At 46.0% G+C, this 16,617-nt stretch overlaps 1 protein-coding gene across 2 annotated transcripts in view; it reads left to right on the top strand.

The window, feature by feature from the left end:
* LOC146179639 (voltage-dependent calcium channel subunit alpha-2/delta-3-like) overlaps window positions 1-16,617 on the top strand; it is a 204,430-nt gene that overhangs the window by 127,026 nt on the left and 60,787 nt on the right. For both annotated transcript variants that reach the window (XM_084579291.1, XM_084579292.1), the window contains exons 8-12: window positions 2,299-2,449; window positions 3,387-3,461; window positions 11,367-11,456; window positions 14,105-14,218; window positions 14,805-14,883. In XM_084579291.1, the coding sequence (XP_084435417.1) occupies window positions 2,299-2,449; window positions 3,387-3,461; window positions 11,367-11,456; window positions 14,105-14,218; window positions 14,805-14,883 (509 nt within the window). The remainder of the gene's footprint in view (window positions 1-2,298; window positions 2,450-3,386; window positions 3,462-11,366; window positions 11,457-14,104; window positions 14,219-14,804; window positions 14,884-16,617) is intronic.

Genomic DNA, 16,617 nt, shown 5'->3' on the forward strand with positions numbered 1-16,617 from the left:
ACATTAGGAATGCTTTTTTTTGTCCATTTTTCATAATAATGTTGTGCGGGAAAGCGGGACTTCCCCTTACCATTTTTCTATCCAACTTTATTTTCTAGAAGAAATGTTTTTAGGTTTACGACACTGTGAGAAATAAAAACTATTATTAGAACGGGTATTGTGATTGGGTGTTCGCGATTTCTTCAATGTCGTCTTCATCGTGTTATATGGTCATGTCGAGTGGAAAAGTTGTAGTTTTCAGTCTTTATCTCTATTTTTACATGAAGTGTGCACAGCTCGTTCGGTCGAAAAAACATCGCCGTACCATAGTTTTGAGAAAGACGTGTCGGATGAAAATATGCACGCCTTTTAGTTTCGAACTTGTGAGGCAACCGTTCCTTCTGAGTTCAAAGCGGTATCGTAACACTTTGCTTTTGGTTTTAGCATTCATCACGTACTCAAGATAGAGGCTAATTTGCAATAGGGGTTCGAAACGAGGACATATATGTACCTCCAACAGCATGCCGCTCATTCCAAGTGTAGTTATCCACCGAGTAATAATCGAGACAGATACAGCGCCTTCCATTCACCCAAAATCAATCCAACTAACGACGTTCAACATTTTCCCAAGGCCCCGCCGCGGTCGCACAGTGGTTATGACACTCTACTGCTGGACCCAGGTTGCAGGATCGAACCCTGGCTGCGGCGGCCGCTTTTCGATAGAGGAAAAAAGCAAGGCTCCCGTGTGCTGTGCGATGTCAGTGCACGTTAAAGAACCCCAGGTGGTCGAAATTTCCGGAGTCCTCCACTACGGCGTCTCTCATAGACTGAGTTGCTTTGGGACGTAATACCTCACAAACCAAACAAAAGCAGACTATTTTCCCAAGCTTCGCTCCATTCTCTCGATGCTGAAAATTCGCGGAATCAATAGGCGCTGTTGAAGGCGCTGCCTGGTCTATGCTTAAAGCGAAGCTTAGGCGTCCTCCTAACTTTTAGTCCAGTTTTTCGGGCGTATATATACACTTTTATGAGTACTGTGAGGCATAGGAAAAAAAAAACATTTGCAAGTTTTTCTCAACGCATTTCATATGACGATTACAGTAATTACTAATGTAATTAAAATTGGGAAACACGTCAGCTCTGCCTTAAAGTTATGACGCGAGAGCGGCCCGTGGTCCTCTTTAAAAGCACACGTGCTTATTGCATACAGTCGTAATATGCCACCCTAAATAAAATTCCACACAACATGCATATAAAGCACGCTTGTTCCCTAGGTGTACAAGCGTGCCTTGCGAGCCCACCAAAGATGATGGGCTCGAATCCAGCCTGAAATGTATTTAATCGAACTTAATTTATTCATAAAGTTAAACAACCTTAGACACAAGGGGAACTAATTCGCGTTGGATATAACGTTATTCGCTGTGGCACCACGTGCGACATCGCATTTCAAGCGAGCGTATTGGGGTTTCAGAAATTCCCGCAAGAGGTTATGTGGCTATGACGTCATCGCGCTGTCGTGCGGCCAGAACGTTCGCCACAGGACTCTGCACGCTGAAAGGACAACGAGAGCCTTTGAGTGGTCGCTTTAAAAAAAAAAGAAAAAAAAAAACGATCATTGACGGGAATTTTATAGCAGAGGGAAAAAAAAAACGTTTGAAATTTGTTTATTTTTAGTTCAAGCTCATAATGGTCGCCTCGGTTGTGTAACATGGTCTTTTTTATATTCATGAAAAACTTTATCTGCATCCTGTAGGTTTTAATAAAAAGTACACAGGCTGAAAGTAAAAACAAAAGAACCATTGCTAACGAAAATTTGAACTTAAAATGCAAGCTATACGCATTTGATTGGTTACCAGAAACTTTTATAATCATAGCTCTTATTTCGACTGCTCTACACCAATGACTTTCAAGTCCTCAACCATTCTCCATTTGTTCCTTCTATACGGCAATGCATGCGATCACGAAACTCCTATGTCGTTAATCGGAACGCTGCAATGAGACAGCACGAAATTCGCGAGCATGACGTCCTTCAACTTTAGGCGCCACTCTCGTGATTATTTGTCTTAATGTTCAACCAGCTCGTCCTTCTTGCTCTCGTACTGTTCTATATATGGCAATGCTGATAATCGCTGTTTTATGAGTACATGATGGGCGGCTTTTGTAGCATGTTTGCCTCTGTCATGCAGTGAAATACCTGCGAGAAGAGTGCTCTACTTCATCTCTCCGATCGCAAAAGTAATCTGGCAATTCACATAAGTGCGAAATATCTGTAACGAGTAAGTTTCAGTGCGAATTGCCCCCCGGTTCTGGCACCCGCAGGTACGTGCAAGCCGCAGCCTCGGCCAAGGACGTGGTCATTCTGCTCGATGGCAGCGGCTCCATGATGGGCTTGCGCAAAGAGATCGCGCGCAATGTCATCGTCAACATCCTCGATACTCTCACCGAGAATGACTTCGTCAGCATACTGAGGGTATATCTCCTTTTCATGGTTACCTGGCGTTCTGTGGCACTCCCCCGCGTATACGTCACAATCGTACTTGCACAGGGTGCCGCTACGCGTCGCTCATGTGTATAGTGCTGTACAGGGTCGTCCACTTCTGGCTGTAACACAACAGGATCACAGCTTTAAAATTGCCATTGTGTCCGACCCGACATGCAAAGCGGCACCTCCTGGTCCCTTTGTGCTTGTATCGCTTTGCTTTGATATTCGCTTGTGTCGGACGCAATTTTGCTTTGGAAACAGTGACTCGAAGTGGACGACCGTGTACATAGAATGAGGCCAGACGACTCCATGGGACAGCAACAGAAAATATATTTTATTGTAATATATTTAGCACACTAATAACGTGAGAGAAACACAGGAACCTGGACGCGCTGAAAGGTTACGGAGAGCGGTAACAGTTATGTAAATAGCTGTAACAATATATTCATATTGTGGTATGAAAAACTGGAAGGCTCATGTTCAGAAAAAGATTTACCCGTGCTTTCGCATTTTTTTTACTTCATAGTTTCGTCTAGCGCGGTCGTTTTTGTATCATCATACCGTGCGGGAGAACAATTCTGGTGCTCTCACCACGGACGACTTATTTACAGTGCTTGGCAAGTCGTTCTTAAGCTGGCCGCCGTTCCCGCCCAACACCTTCATGCGTGATAATGAAAGCCATTGCGACGCAGTACAAGAGTGTACTCAAAGGCGTAGCGAAGTCCACAAAGTGCCGTTCTTTTTTTTTTTCTTTTTTTTTTCGTGTGTAACTTGCAGCGAGGCAATGACGTGACTAGTGCTAATCTTAAGTACCGCGGGGCCATGTATTCTTTGCCAACTCGTAGCGATCATTCTCCGCTAGCGTTTCCGTTCTTCACTGTCTTTTTCTTTTCTTTTCCGGTGTGCCGCCTTGACGATTCTGCAGTTCTCCAACATCGTGGAACCCGTTGTGACCTGCTTCCATTACAACCTGGTGCAAGCCAACGCCAGAAACGTCAGGGTAAGTAGTGTGAGAGCCCCGCGCAATTGCTGTTGCTGCTCCTCGAGAGTATCGATCCGACAGCTTGGCGGGACCACTTTGTCGTCGTTCGAGCCACGGAGTGCTCCATTTCCTTGTAGAGCCACGTGAATGATCTCAGACCACACGATTTAGCGAGTTAGAGGCCATAATCTGGGCCACAACAGCGGCCGAAGATATCCTTCGCGCAGAAGCGGTTTTTTGTCTTTGTTGCATGCCATACTGGGCTTGTCATTAGCTCTTGGTAGGGCTGTGTGTATACTTCGTATTGCCGCATATTTGAATACGCAAACGATTTTCTCGTACTTTCGCGGTAGGACCTTTCGTGGGCGGGGAAATAGACTTAGGTAGAGCTTTTTATCAGACCAGTTGGCAAGCTCCTCTTCAAGACGTTACTCGCATTGACATGCACTTTTCGAGTGCTCATGGATTGCAGCGCAAAAAACGAAAGAAAGCTATCTGCAATTACCGCCATTACCTTCTGCAAAAACCTTCTTTCCTTTTTGGTTTCCTTCTAAATTATCTGTACGGCTGTTGTGTTTAATAATTTTTCCTACTGCATCTCTTCAGCTGACTTTATTTCCCAGGTGGTTGTGCATTTATCAGCAACCTGCAAGTGCAACTTATACAAAGCTTTAATGGCCGCAGGTGCCGCCACTATCCGTAACCACCCAAATTTTACCACTCAAAGCTACCGTTTCTTTCTTTTTATATATATATACACAGGCCTTTTGGAAAGTTTTGCAACTGGTAGTATTGAACAGCTCTGGGTAGAGGTACTGCATATTCTTAAAATTTAGCCTTGTTTTTCGTTCCTCGACGTAGCTGTGCCCTATTAGACTGCATGTTGCAAAGTGGTTCTAGCAATAAACCGCTCATATTCCTTTAAATATTAGTGTAAAGCCATTTACCCCGCCTCCCTCTTTTAAGGCTGAATTCTAATCATGGGTCATTTTAGGGCGGTCGGAATTTAGATTTCGCTCCGCACATATGAGAACGCGACACTCATAATCATCCCCTGCCGCACTTTTCAACGTGGCAGTTTCAAAAGCTCCGTGATCCGCAAATAGTTCCGTTGTAGCGTTGGCCCAGGTGGTCGAAATTACTCCGAAGCCCTACACTACGGCTCCTCTTTCTCTCTTTCCGTTTTCACTCCCACCTTCCTCCCTTCCCTTAAAGGGACACTAAAGAGAGAAAGGAAGTGGGTTTGCATCGATAGAATGCCAGTTCCTGATTACAAAATGACCACTCTTACTGAAAACAGAGCTGTTATAAGGTAGTAAAGAAGAATAACAGAAATACAGGTATCGCCACCACAGCCAAACGGCCGAGGCTCGCAACTACAAATCACGTGACGCGCTAGGGATCCCGGAGGCTGACAAATGCGAATTACGTTGCATGTTTGAATGCGGTAGTACGTTTTTTCTCAAACATGATAACACGCTTTTATCATACGTAAACGACGGCGAAAAGATAACGTAAACGTTGCAAGGCGAATACAAAAATATACTTGGAGGCGCCACAGGCGCCCACTTCAGTTTTGGTTATGTTTCGGCTCAGGCATTTCGTGCGCACTCGGATAGTTTGCTTGAACCTGCAGCGCCTGAATTACGAGCTTGGAGCAGCAGATGCGCCTTGATGGTTCCCATTTGAGCATTCGGAGGAACGAGCGAGCGAAATCCGCTACCGCCGACACGCTCCTTCGTTCACACTTCTGCGCCAGCATATCGCCGCCGTCGCCGCTTCGACTGCGACCTGACCGCTCGACTGCAGCTACGTACGCCACGAAAAGCATACATATGCTAAGTACCGAAGGAAAAACGTATTATTATTCAATTGTTCACTAAATCATAGCACATCTGACCAACATATACTGCGTCAACAAGACCTTCAACGTGCTATTTGCAGGCGTCGTAAACAAAAGGGGCATACTTGCCGCTCATACCAAGGAGAGCGTCGATATATTGCGCTCGTCGCCCGGCGAAAAAAAGGGCCTCGGGTAAAAAGTAAAAACTAAAAATAACGAAGCACCAGAGATACAGTACAAAAGGTTAAAAAAAATCGATTTGTAAACAAAAAAAAAAAAAAAAAAAAAACGCCAGAAGCGGTAAAACTCGAACTCGCTACTACTTGCTCCGTAACGTTTGGCGCTAACCACTCGGCTACGCCGCGCCACAAGAAGCTTGGAAATATTTTTAGTTTTTATGTCATGGCCCTATTTACAATCAGGTGTTTCTGCTGCCGGTCTAAAAATTACAACTTCTTGATCATCGGCGCATGCTGCCTGCTCTCACGTCTTGCAACTAATGTTCTGGATGCCTATGCGCACTATATTGTGCACTGGATCCATTTTAACATGTGGAATTTCACAGCGCCGGCAAATGTAGTGGCGCCGGCACTTCGGTCATGTTCTGCTACCGTGGACGTAATTTTCGCTGAACACGGAGCTGTAGCACAAACCTTGAAGGAAAAAAGTGCGACGAAGCTTCAAAACTGACAAGCGCAGCAGCGAGGACATTATTTTGCTGGTAACTAAATTTTATTTGTATGTAAACATGTCAGGAAGCGTTGCGATGACCGAGGGCTCGGTTTGTTTATACACAGTGCAAGAAGGAGCGCAAAAGCTTGAGAAACATGTAAAGTATTGTGCATTACAAGCGCTCTGTGTTTTTTTTTCTTCCTTTATGGGCCCATCGCTCGGTAAATTACTCTCTTCATCGTTTTATTTATTTCGGCTGAGGCCGTCATTGCGAGTACGCTGTTGCCAAGTTGGCCCTTAGGGATGCGACACCGCGGGCCGCGCCGGCTCGCTAGCTATCACGGAGTCTCCGCTTACGTCACAGTGTGCGTCACTCAACTCCAACTACGTAGTTGGAGGCCACAGTTTGAATTCGACCGGCGGGAACAAGAAAAAACCTCAACTTCTTATCGCAATATCTCAGCAATTATTCGATTTTTTGCTGCCGGATATGCGGCGACAGTGTCACCAACTGTAGTTTATTAGATTTTCATACCATCTTTGGCTGTCTTTAGTGTCCCTTTAAGGCGCGGTTGAGGTGTCCACAGAAAACAAGTGAAACATTTACTGCGCCTTTCCCTTCCTGTCAACCAATTTTATTATTATTATTATTATTATTATTATTATTATTATTATTATTATTATTATTATTATTATTATTATTATTATTATTATTATTATTATTATTATTATCACTACGCGTTGGCCCTGTCGGAGTTGGGAGCGTAAAAATTATGGAGGACACTTAAGGTCCGCCTTTAAATGTATGATGTAATAGCTCTGGTGACCACCAAGCCCTGCTTTAACCAAAGCCGTACGAACGTGCCTCCGTCTCTTAAGTGTAGAGAGCCTGACTCCGCATCCAAGGGCACTGAAAGGTTGATTTCTATTCCTTCTTCCCACCTCAAAGGAGCAACGCGAGTTGGCAGCTCCTCCCAATTTTGTGGTATGGGCTCTTATCAAGTCGCACAAACCATTTAAGAATCAGTGTTCGGCCATGCTAGCTGCGAGCTACCAGTGTAGGCGATTTACTACTCACAACGCCCACGCCGGATTTTCTGCGTAATAATAAAAGAGTTTTAGTGTACCATGGTCCGCGATCCGCTACCGGGATCCGCCACCGTGCGCTCTACTGCGCATGCCCGTATCCTCTTGATGCCAATAGATGACGCCACATGCTGGAAGTCGGCACATATGCCTGCCGCGTCGGGACCAATCAGCGCGTGCGCACTACCCGCGCGCGGTAGTCACGGTAGCGGATCGCGGATCACGATATGCTAAATCTCTCTATTCATTCTGTGGCGCAGTGGTTACGGCGCTCAACTACTGTTCCCAAGGACGCGGAATCGAATCCCGGCTTCGGCAGCCGCTTTTCGATGGAGGCGAAAAGCAAGGTGCCCGTGTGCTGTGCGATGTCAGAGCACGTTAAAGAACCCCAGGTGGCCGAAATTTCCGGAGTCCTCCACTACGGCGTCTCTCTTAGCCTGAGTCGCTTTAGGACGTTAAACCCCACAAACCAACCAGCCATCATTCTGACACTATCACGTTAAGGTCGTGAGTATAGCTTCGGTAGGCGGTGCTGGATGGTTACTCGGCCGCGCACTGACTGATTAGCTGGTATATTATGTGACGTCACAAGAGTACATAACATAGTAGGAGCCAACAACTCTAGCATTGCTTTTATCCGGGCGGCACAAACCATCTCCCCAATATTGGTAGTGTTGGTAACGCGCTGGGTCTATGTTAGGCCGGACATTGCCATCCCAATACCAGTATAAGGTTAATGATTTGTTCTGCCTAGGCAAACGGAAATCGAGCCAGTCTGAACCTTTCCTAGGATCCTGATTTCAAGACACGTTACCTCTATAGGCTAAACAGGCCATTCGTGAGGCTTAATTAAAGTGGGGCTTTATATCCACGACAGGTAGTGTTTCACCTGATCTGGTAGATTACACCCGTGTGCGGATGAGGCGTGTGATGTACGAGAGGCACTAACTAAGTGATCAGGGATTAAATGCGTAGCGAGTGGATACACACGAACGAGTATCCCTATGCTGATGAGGCGTGTGATATACCAGAGACACTAATTAATGAGTAGCGAGTGGATACAGACGAACGAGCATCCGCATGGGGAGCGGCAGACGGGAGAAATATAACGTAGCGGAGTCATAACCATAAAAGCGGAGGTTAATTAAGCGTCCCATAATTTTTTTTTTTCAACTTTTCTGTGCTGCGGTCCAAACGGAAGTTCCAAAACGGACTCATATAGGCTACGTTACGTCGTATGTTTGAGTAGCTGCTCGTCCTGTGCTGCCTACAACAACCGCATAACGATCACATTCAAAGGTCGTGTAGTCTCGTGAGAAATATACCTAGAAATGTTTCAGTGCCAAACTATTGTGCTCTTTCACTAATTGGGTAACTTTATGCACAGTCGGTCAGGAAGAGGACCTTTCGTGCCAGCTACGCGCAGGCGTTTTCCGTATGCGCAAGTTTCCCCAACCCGCGAAGCAGATTCACAGCCACGGCAGGTTCAGACTAGATAGGCAACGACAAATAAATCTAGGTAGCAGTTCATGTGCCATAACGCAAGGTAAAGCACGCTGGAAGTCAACGCTAAGCCGTGACGTCGCGGCATTGTGCAGGGAGCGAGGGAAACGCGTCCAACACCGCCTGGCGGGCGCGCGTCGTTTCGTGACTTCGCTGCTGGCTAGGAAGGAGAGTGGGATACGCGTGTACCCCGCACACATTAGACTTCGGCAACGGGCAGTGGTTAGTTATCCCACGCAAGCCGAAATCGCACTCACTTCTGTCCCTACTATGTCTGTTACATAAGTATTGGCCAAAGAAAACAAAAAGGAATATGCAGTAGCAAGGTAAGGGGAAATCGTTTACTGAATAATCGTCGCCTAAAGACGAAAATTGCTCTCATCCTAGCACACCGGGAAATTCTAAATAAGCCCATATTTTTGGTGCCAGAGCACGAGGACTATACAGTTCCTCGTATGTCCGACGTCTGTCAGGTCCTCCTTACGAGCATGCCTCTGGTGAGTGGTCACGTCCCATGACAAGTGGTGATTGGTCGGCGAGTTTCGTGACGTCAAGAGACCGCGCACATTCCATAAGCCAAATTCGCAGGAGCTTAAGCTCATAGATTTCAGCGCAGAGGCACTCGGCCAATGAACGGAACAAGGAAGAGGACAAACACAGATGTCAACTTGGGCGGCACTTTTTTAAAGCTCTAGCGTTAAAGGTCAAATTACTCAGATAATACGACATCGGTGTCGGCGTCGTGGTCGTCGTGAGCGAGAAATAATGAGCATGACGCTGGCAGGTGGTAGCTGGCAGCTTAAAGTCCATCTACGCGAACAATGATCCTCCAGGAGAGCATCCAAAGGTGGGAAGTCATCAACGTTGTCACGTCATACAATTAAAGCAGAAGCTTGTCTGTCCCTCCATTTTGAAGCGAAAGCTTCACTACGCCAGCCAGCTCGAGCTTTCAGCGTCAGGGCCGAATTGTCCTTGAGCAACTTGAAGGTCAAGCCTTAGAGCAAATTCACGTAGGCCATAGATGTAACTATGTTTGACCACGTGATAGGTAAAAGGTCAACCGAAAGGTCATTTAAAAGGTCAAAGTTCATGTTAAAGGTTAAAGGTCACCTACTCGGTTTGTGGCGCTGGGAATTGAACAAGGGTGGAACAATGGGCGGGACTACGTAAACAAGTTGATGGATCGTGCCCTGACGTCATGATTGACGTCATATATAAACGAGTAGGAAAGATGACCGCGGCGAAATCAATAGCATGGCGTTGGCAGGCGGTAGTTGGCAGCTGACATAGCACTAACTGGACGTCGGGTTGTCTACGTTTGGCAGGAGCTGCCAACTCGAGCCTATCTCTTTTCACATGGAAGCCTGTCAGGCATTCACGCTACCCCAGGCCACGAAGGCACGTACATACGGCTTTGTTACAGACGTGCTTTATTTGTGGGCTGGTAGCCTACGCTGGCCATAGGGTTTTCTTGGCAGGAAATACTGGAGTGGGTTGCCATTACCTTCTGTATAACCCGTGCTATGGTCTTTCCAGTTGTGATGTATGGATGCGAGAGTTGGACTGTGAAAAAGGCTGACCGCCGAAGAATTGACGCGTTTGAATTGTGGTGCTGGCGAAGGCTCTTAAGAGTTCCTTGGACTGCCAGAAGATCAAATCAGTCGATATTGTCGACCATAAACCCTGACTGCTCATTGGAGGGTCAAATTCTAAAGTTAAAGCTCAGCTACTTTGGTCATCTGATGAGAAGAGAGGAGTCGCTGGAGAAAGATTTGATGTTGGGAAAGGTTGAGGGTCGCCGGAGAAGGGGTAGGCAGCGATCGCGATGGTTAGATGGCATTCTCGAGGCATTGCAGATGAAGCTATGTGATGTTAAGAAGATAGTGAGAGACCGGAAAGCGTGGCGTGACATGGTCCATAGGGTCACGAAGAGTCGGACACGACTGAACGCCTGAACTGAACTGAAGCCTACGCTGCCGCGTCATATGGATACAGGCAGTGCTTAAGTGTTCCCCATAATTTTGAACGTGAAGCTTCACTAAACCACAAATTAAACCACTGCTTAACCGCGTGTTTAATCACATGTTGTGCCACAAGCGTTGCCAGGCAAAAGAAGCTTCCACTTCCATCCAGGTTTAACCAGAGCTAAACCTCAGCTAATATTTTTCTACTCGTGGAAAGGTTAGGCCGTAACTATCAATCTGATCTTAACAGTATTTTACAATACTCAACAGTTCCCTCACAATTTAAAGTGCTGCCTAAAAAATCTTGACTTGAGTCAACCGTAATCACAGACTCCAACTTGCTTGGAAGTTTCAGAAAACTGACCGCATGACATCTGTCTCGAAGGCTACCAGGTAGACGAGGCCCGTGAAGCTGTTTTGCACGTGCGGATCGGCATTTCTCGCTTTAATGTATGCTTCCTTCGGATAAACAAATGCACTGAGTGCTAGATGTCTCCGCAAGTCGCTCCCCTGTCAGGGTACTCTTTAAGTGACTCACTATATGGCACTGCTCGCCTCCTTGGCCGTAAATCATGCTCCCTTTGTCACGTTGAGGCAGCTGCGCCGTCCACATGTTTCGATGATGGCGGCTTGATTTTCTCTGGCAACGTGTTCTAATGTCAGCAAGGTGGGGTGAAAGACTTTTTCATTCGTTCTTTAAGCGTTTCTCCCCAGAAAACAAAACCCGACCATTGGGCCCGGGGTAAACCTTGTACCCATTGGACAACCGCCCCTTGAATGTTGGTGGTGTTTTGTGCGGATCTCCTAGCACGGTTCGCTCCTGTCCCGCGACTTCACCGCCCCTGTTTCTTGCAGGAATTCAAAGAAAACCTCAGCAGACTCGACACCATGAACATCGCCAACTTCACCGCCGCACTTAAGCAGGCATTCGAGATTCTTCAACACGTAAGTTGCCCTCTTGTTTTCTTTTTGTCGTGTTGCCGCACAATTACGCTTTTTTTTTTTACCTGTTGCACTTGCGGGCCATGATGCGGCGGGTTGCCCAGCAGAAATTCCTGCATTGCTACTGAAGAGCTCTCAATATAGCTGGATGCTGTGCGACAATGTTCATGTTTACAGTAGCGATTCCTTTATACTGCCCATTAAGTCAAAAATTTACCGCAAAAATAAAAAGAAAACAATGGACAGAGAAGGACACATAAGACGATTGACCGATGGATCTATCCATTGTTTTTTTTTTATTTTTACGCTACATTTTTTACTTAATGGATCAACTAGCCCGGCAACATGCTTTCCTCAACTGCATTTATACTGTCCGCTGCCGGTGTACAGATATGTTGAAGTCTAGTGTGTTTGGACAAGTTGCACGTTTTAACGTCACTGACTTTAAATTCCCTTGCTCTCTGTAAGAACCAGACGTCATCATTTCTCTGGTACCGATCGCTGCTCCAGAGCAGTTTTTATCTTAGAGGGAGGTTTTTACAGGAAATAAATTTGTTTTACAGGCTGGAGCGGCTGGGAATTATTTTAAGATGAAGAAATTTTGCTGAAATTTGTCTTCCAACCTACCCTCTACACAGTGGAAACTCGTTGATATGATTCTCACGGAAATTGAAAATTGAAACGTATTATCCCAAAACCTTAATCCAAAAGAGGCCTCTAGAAGTCGCGAATGAAACATACTTACATGGCGCTAACCTTACTTTCATTACTGTCCTTTGAATAACCTGACCTCTCGCACTGGACGTCTTGTTTCTCAGTGACCAGAAGCAATCTTTTCTGAAACTCGTCGAAACGAGTCTCTCGGAGAAACGACTCGCTTAACCGCTGAACGGCTGAACTCTTCACACAGAGCAAAGCCATGAAAAACGTATAAAACTTGGCGCTTTGTCAACTTCGCCCAGAGTGCCAACCTCGCCGGAGATCTCGTCAGAAAATAAACACGTGGAGATGATGTCGGTGCGCAGCATCTTGGCAGTCTGCCAATGTCAGCCCTGCGGACTGCGACAGCCTATCGCAAGGCGCGAAGCCCAGGGAGTCAGTTAAAAAAAAAAAGTAAATTTTAAAAGAAAAAGTGACAGAAGTTCCTTACCCGAGCAAACAGTACTCAAATATCGGCCCTGAGCGTTACCGTTACTGCAGCTAATATCGGCACCGGCCGGTATTTTTTCTCTGCCTATTGAAGGAAAATCCGAAACCACAAGCCAGATTTTCATGTACTTTTGAGATCGTATTATCCAAATCCAGGTTTGAAGTTTGAAGTTGAAGTTGAAGTTGAACTTTATTCTCGAGTAAAAAAAAGAGCATACAGGAATATACAAGCGAGAGGTCACATGGTACAATACCGCAGGTGGGACCTCCTAATATTATTGAAAGCAAAATTGTGATACGAAGCAATAATGAAAATAAATAACGAAATACATAGTAAAAAGTGCATAGCAGACAGATTTAGATACAAAAATAGAATACAGAAACAGGTACAAAAAGTATACTAGCAAATTCCGTGACACAAAAGTGACATGACACAGAAATCACAAATTAAGAAGAAAAAGTTTAATTCGAACTTGAACAAAGAAAGTGTATTAGTTTGCTTAATGTCGAAATTTAAAAAATTCCAAAATGATATTAACGAAAATTGAAGGCATTGTTTCCCGTAATTAGTACTGACCTTAGGTAGTAGAAAATTATTACGTAGAGCGAACCGCCTAACGCTGTTGTTTTTGATCGTGTCGGGAGGAAAAATGCTAAATGGGAACTTATGGTGAACAGCCTTAAAGATTAGAACACCAATATTATAAAGATAAAGACTCGAGAGGAGTAGAGCATTTAAATCCATGAAGAAAATATTCGACGGTGTTAACCGAGGAGAACAGGTTATGATGCGTATGGCTTGCTTTTGTAGTTTCATAAATGGCCAAAGATGAACATGATAGGCGTTACTCCAGGATGAAATGGCGTAGTTTAAGTGGCTGTGTACGTAAAGTGGTAGTAACGTGTGGATTGGAAAATAAGATCGGAGTTTGATTAGTGCGCGTAACCCATATGAAATTTTCTTGCAAGTGTCCGCTATATGATAGTGGGGGGTGAAAATATAATCATTTTAGCCGCACGAAAATTCGTTGCCTCTGTAGAACATTGATCGATAACAAAAAAAAAAAAGTCGTATTATGCCGAAAAAACGTATTAAGCGGGATCGTATCAGCAAGATTTTCCTATTTCATTGTACACATCATGGTGGCCCAGAGACACACATTCAACAGCCGACAATAATGTCAGGATTGTGACACCTTTCCGATTCAGGTGCATTTTCGCAGGAGTGGTATGCCGGAACACTTTATTTAAAGACTGTGATGTGCCCAAAACTATTCCACGTCTACTGAGTGAGGCGCCTTTTGTAGTTCTTCAAGCTGCGCAGGGCGTTCACGTACGTTATCCCGCTGTGACCCACGTACGAGGTTTACTCTCGTGTTTCCACTTTCCTTGATTCGTTGACTTGTTGCCATTTTTCCCTTTGCGTGTAGTATATAAAACGCTAACCAATGATCATACCCCTCCCCTCTCCCATTTTTCTGCCCGGTTGTGTGGCTTTGCAGTACAACAAGTCTCGTCTCGGCAGTCAGTGCAACCAAGCTATCATGCTGGTCACTGACGGGGCTCCGTACACGTATGAGGAGATCTTCAGGCACTACAACTGGCCGAACATCCCGGTGAGTGAGCCAGCTGCCCTATTAAAATACGAAAGAAAAACAATCTTTGTGGCAGACCTTAATGAGTATGGTGCGGCAGCTAGTCATACGTTATCCTTATGTGCCATTCTCGTATTGCGGACTGAATCCGCGCGGCTTACCGCCTTCGATTCCTTGTCTCGTGTTCATTAGCGAATTCAGAAAGCCGTTGAACGTTTGAGCGTGTTACTTTCTGTTTCTTTGTTTGGGATAAGACTCTGTAATCTATTCTTTTCACGATGCGGCACATTGTGCCATTGGCGTTTTGGATATTCTTTTTACGTTAAACTGCATTTGTATAGAAACATATGGTTCGCGCTGATCTGCAAGGACGTACTTGGGGTGCATGTGGAGGGGGATCACAAAGCGTCATCATGACATCGTGACAATCGGTCGACGCTGTTGGCTGGAGGTATTCGCAGAAGGGTGTTTGTGGCTTCGTTCTTCTTTTGCATCTCTTTATATACCCTTGCATTAGGCATTGGGCAGCTAAGAGTATGTTTCATAGTTGTTGTTCTTTTTTTTGTGTTTCATGTTTTCATGGTAACCGTGATTGCCTTCATCGCAGGTGCGTGTGTTTACCTACCTGATTGGTCGAGAGGTGACCGACACCCGGGAGGTGAATTGGATGGCGTGCGCAAACAGAGGTGCGCTGTATTACATGGTTTAACTAACTACTGCCCGCATCCTCAGGCCTTGCATTTTTCCCTGCACAGAGCCTGCTAAGCAAGTGGCCCGCCTGATCATGCATTTGCCTTTGCTTTCGTGGGCGAAAAGCGCTTGCACTCCTTGTTCTTCATGTGTTGCGCGTAAAACGCGTGGGTATTGGCGGGCGACCGGGCATTCACCGATCAGGGCCTGTATTCAGAGTTTGCCTTGTTTTCAGAAGTGTTCTTTTTTGCCGCTTTCGCCTTCATTTGATTGGCGGAAACGCTGGAACTGGAAGTGATGATGGCAACCAAACTGACAATCGGTTACGGTGTTTTCGGCATTCAAGTGAATCGATCTCAGCACGAAAACATCACCTCTGAAAGGAGCGAGACCTCGGAATATGGGTTCGGGTGTGTGTACCAGGCTGTTACGACCAAGCATCCGCATTTGCGCGCTCTATTGTTCGCCTGTGGGCATGGAAAAGTTTTGTGAATATGTGGTGATGGTCCATTGGCTCTAAGTGAGCCTGTTTCCAGGAATCCTGTTTTGTAAGCATGTTTTGCTTTGTGGACAACCTGCAAATGCCAAATTGGCCCTGTCAAGAGAACGTCTGGAAAAACACAAAGAAACGTCCCCCTGCGGGAAATAGCAGGAAGTGCTTTCTTTTGTTCACCCTTCCAGTCGAGAAGTGCTATCCTCCAGTGATGAATGCCTCCTATCCAAAGGAGACGACAGAGTGACATGTCCGCTGACGTGCAGGACAAGAGAAGAGCATGACTCATACGGCCATTAAGTGATTTCCCGGGAATGCAGGAAAGATTTGCAATTGTCGAAAAGGGACCATGTTGGGAGCCCTATGCGGCGCCACGTGCACTCGGGTTTCTGAGAAGTAAAACCCCCAGAACCAGCCTGTGGTTTCTTTGCTGAAGAATAGAAATGTACCTCCTCTCCTCGCCGTTCCCAAGCTTTTCCCGCCAACAAGTGATCACGCCCAACGAATGAATGCCGGACCAGTCAGTGCTTCAGACCATCAGTGCAGTGATGTGTTCGATTGGATGCCGATACCTGAGGGGCGTGCCCTGGATTTGGTTGGTCAGCATCTTCAGAGAGGGGCTGGACATAGGGGGTTTTTAAGGACGCTGCAGAGCACGAAATGTCGCTCTGGGCCCTGGGTAAACGGCTCATCCAGTCGCTTCTCGCTATGAACTCTTAACGCTTGTCATTTTGCTGATGTACCCTTCTTCTTCATGTAAATATTCTTGTAAATACGTTTTCTCAAAGTGCCAGTAAACCTGCTTGTACATATTTTACCAACTTCGAAGATTCAGTCCTTCTTCAACCCGGAGTCTCTGCACGCTACCAAGTGAAGGCCGGGTCGCCATAGCCCCAGCGTCACGACAACTGGTGACCAGCGGTGGGATCTGAATCTACAAGCCACAACATCTGGTGATTGGAGGTGGATCTGAAGCTACAAGCCACAACACCTTGTGATCGGAGGTGGCATCTCAAGCAACAAGCAGGAGCAACAATCGGCCAACAAGAGGGCAGCTCGGAACATCGATCGCATGTGTGGGTGAGTGCTTGGCTTTTCTTCTGATGTGGACCAGGTTCTAGAACAGGGTTAGATTTTAGAACTGGTAAAGAGAGTGTGGAAACGCCTTTAGGTTTGGTAGTTTGCACTGTTGTTTTGGAAGTAGCCGACACTCGGAGCGATCATGGACCTACAAAAG

Source organism: Amblyomma maculatum, chromosome 9, assembly GCF_055883805.1.
Source record: "Amblyomma maculatum isolate TAMU_Amacu chromosome 9, ASM5588380v1, whole genome shotgun sequence".
Lineage (NCBI taxonomy): Eukaryota > Metazoa > Arthropoda > Arachnida > Ixodida > Ixodidae > Amblyomma > Amblyomma maculatum.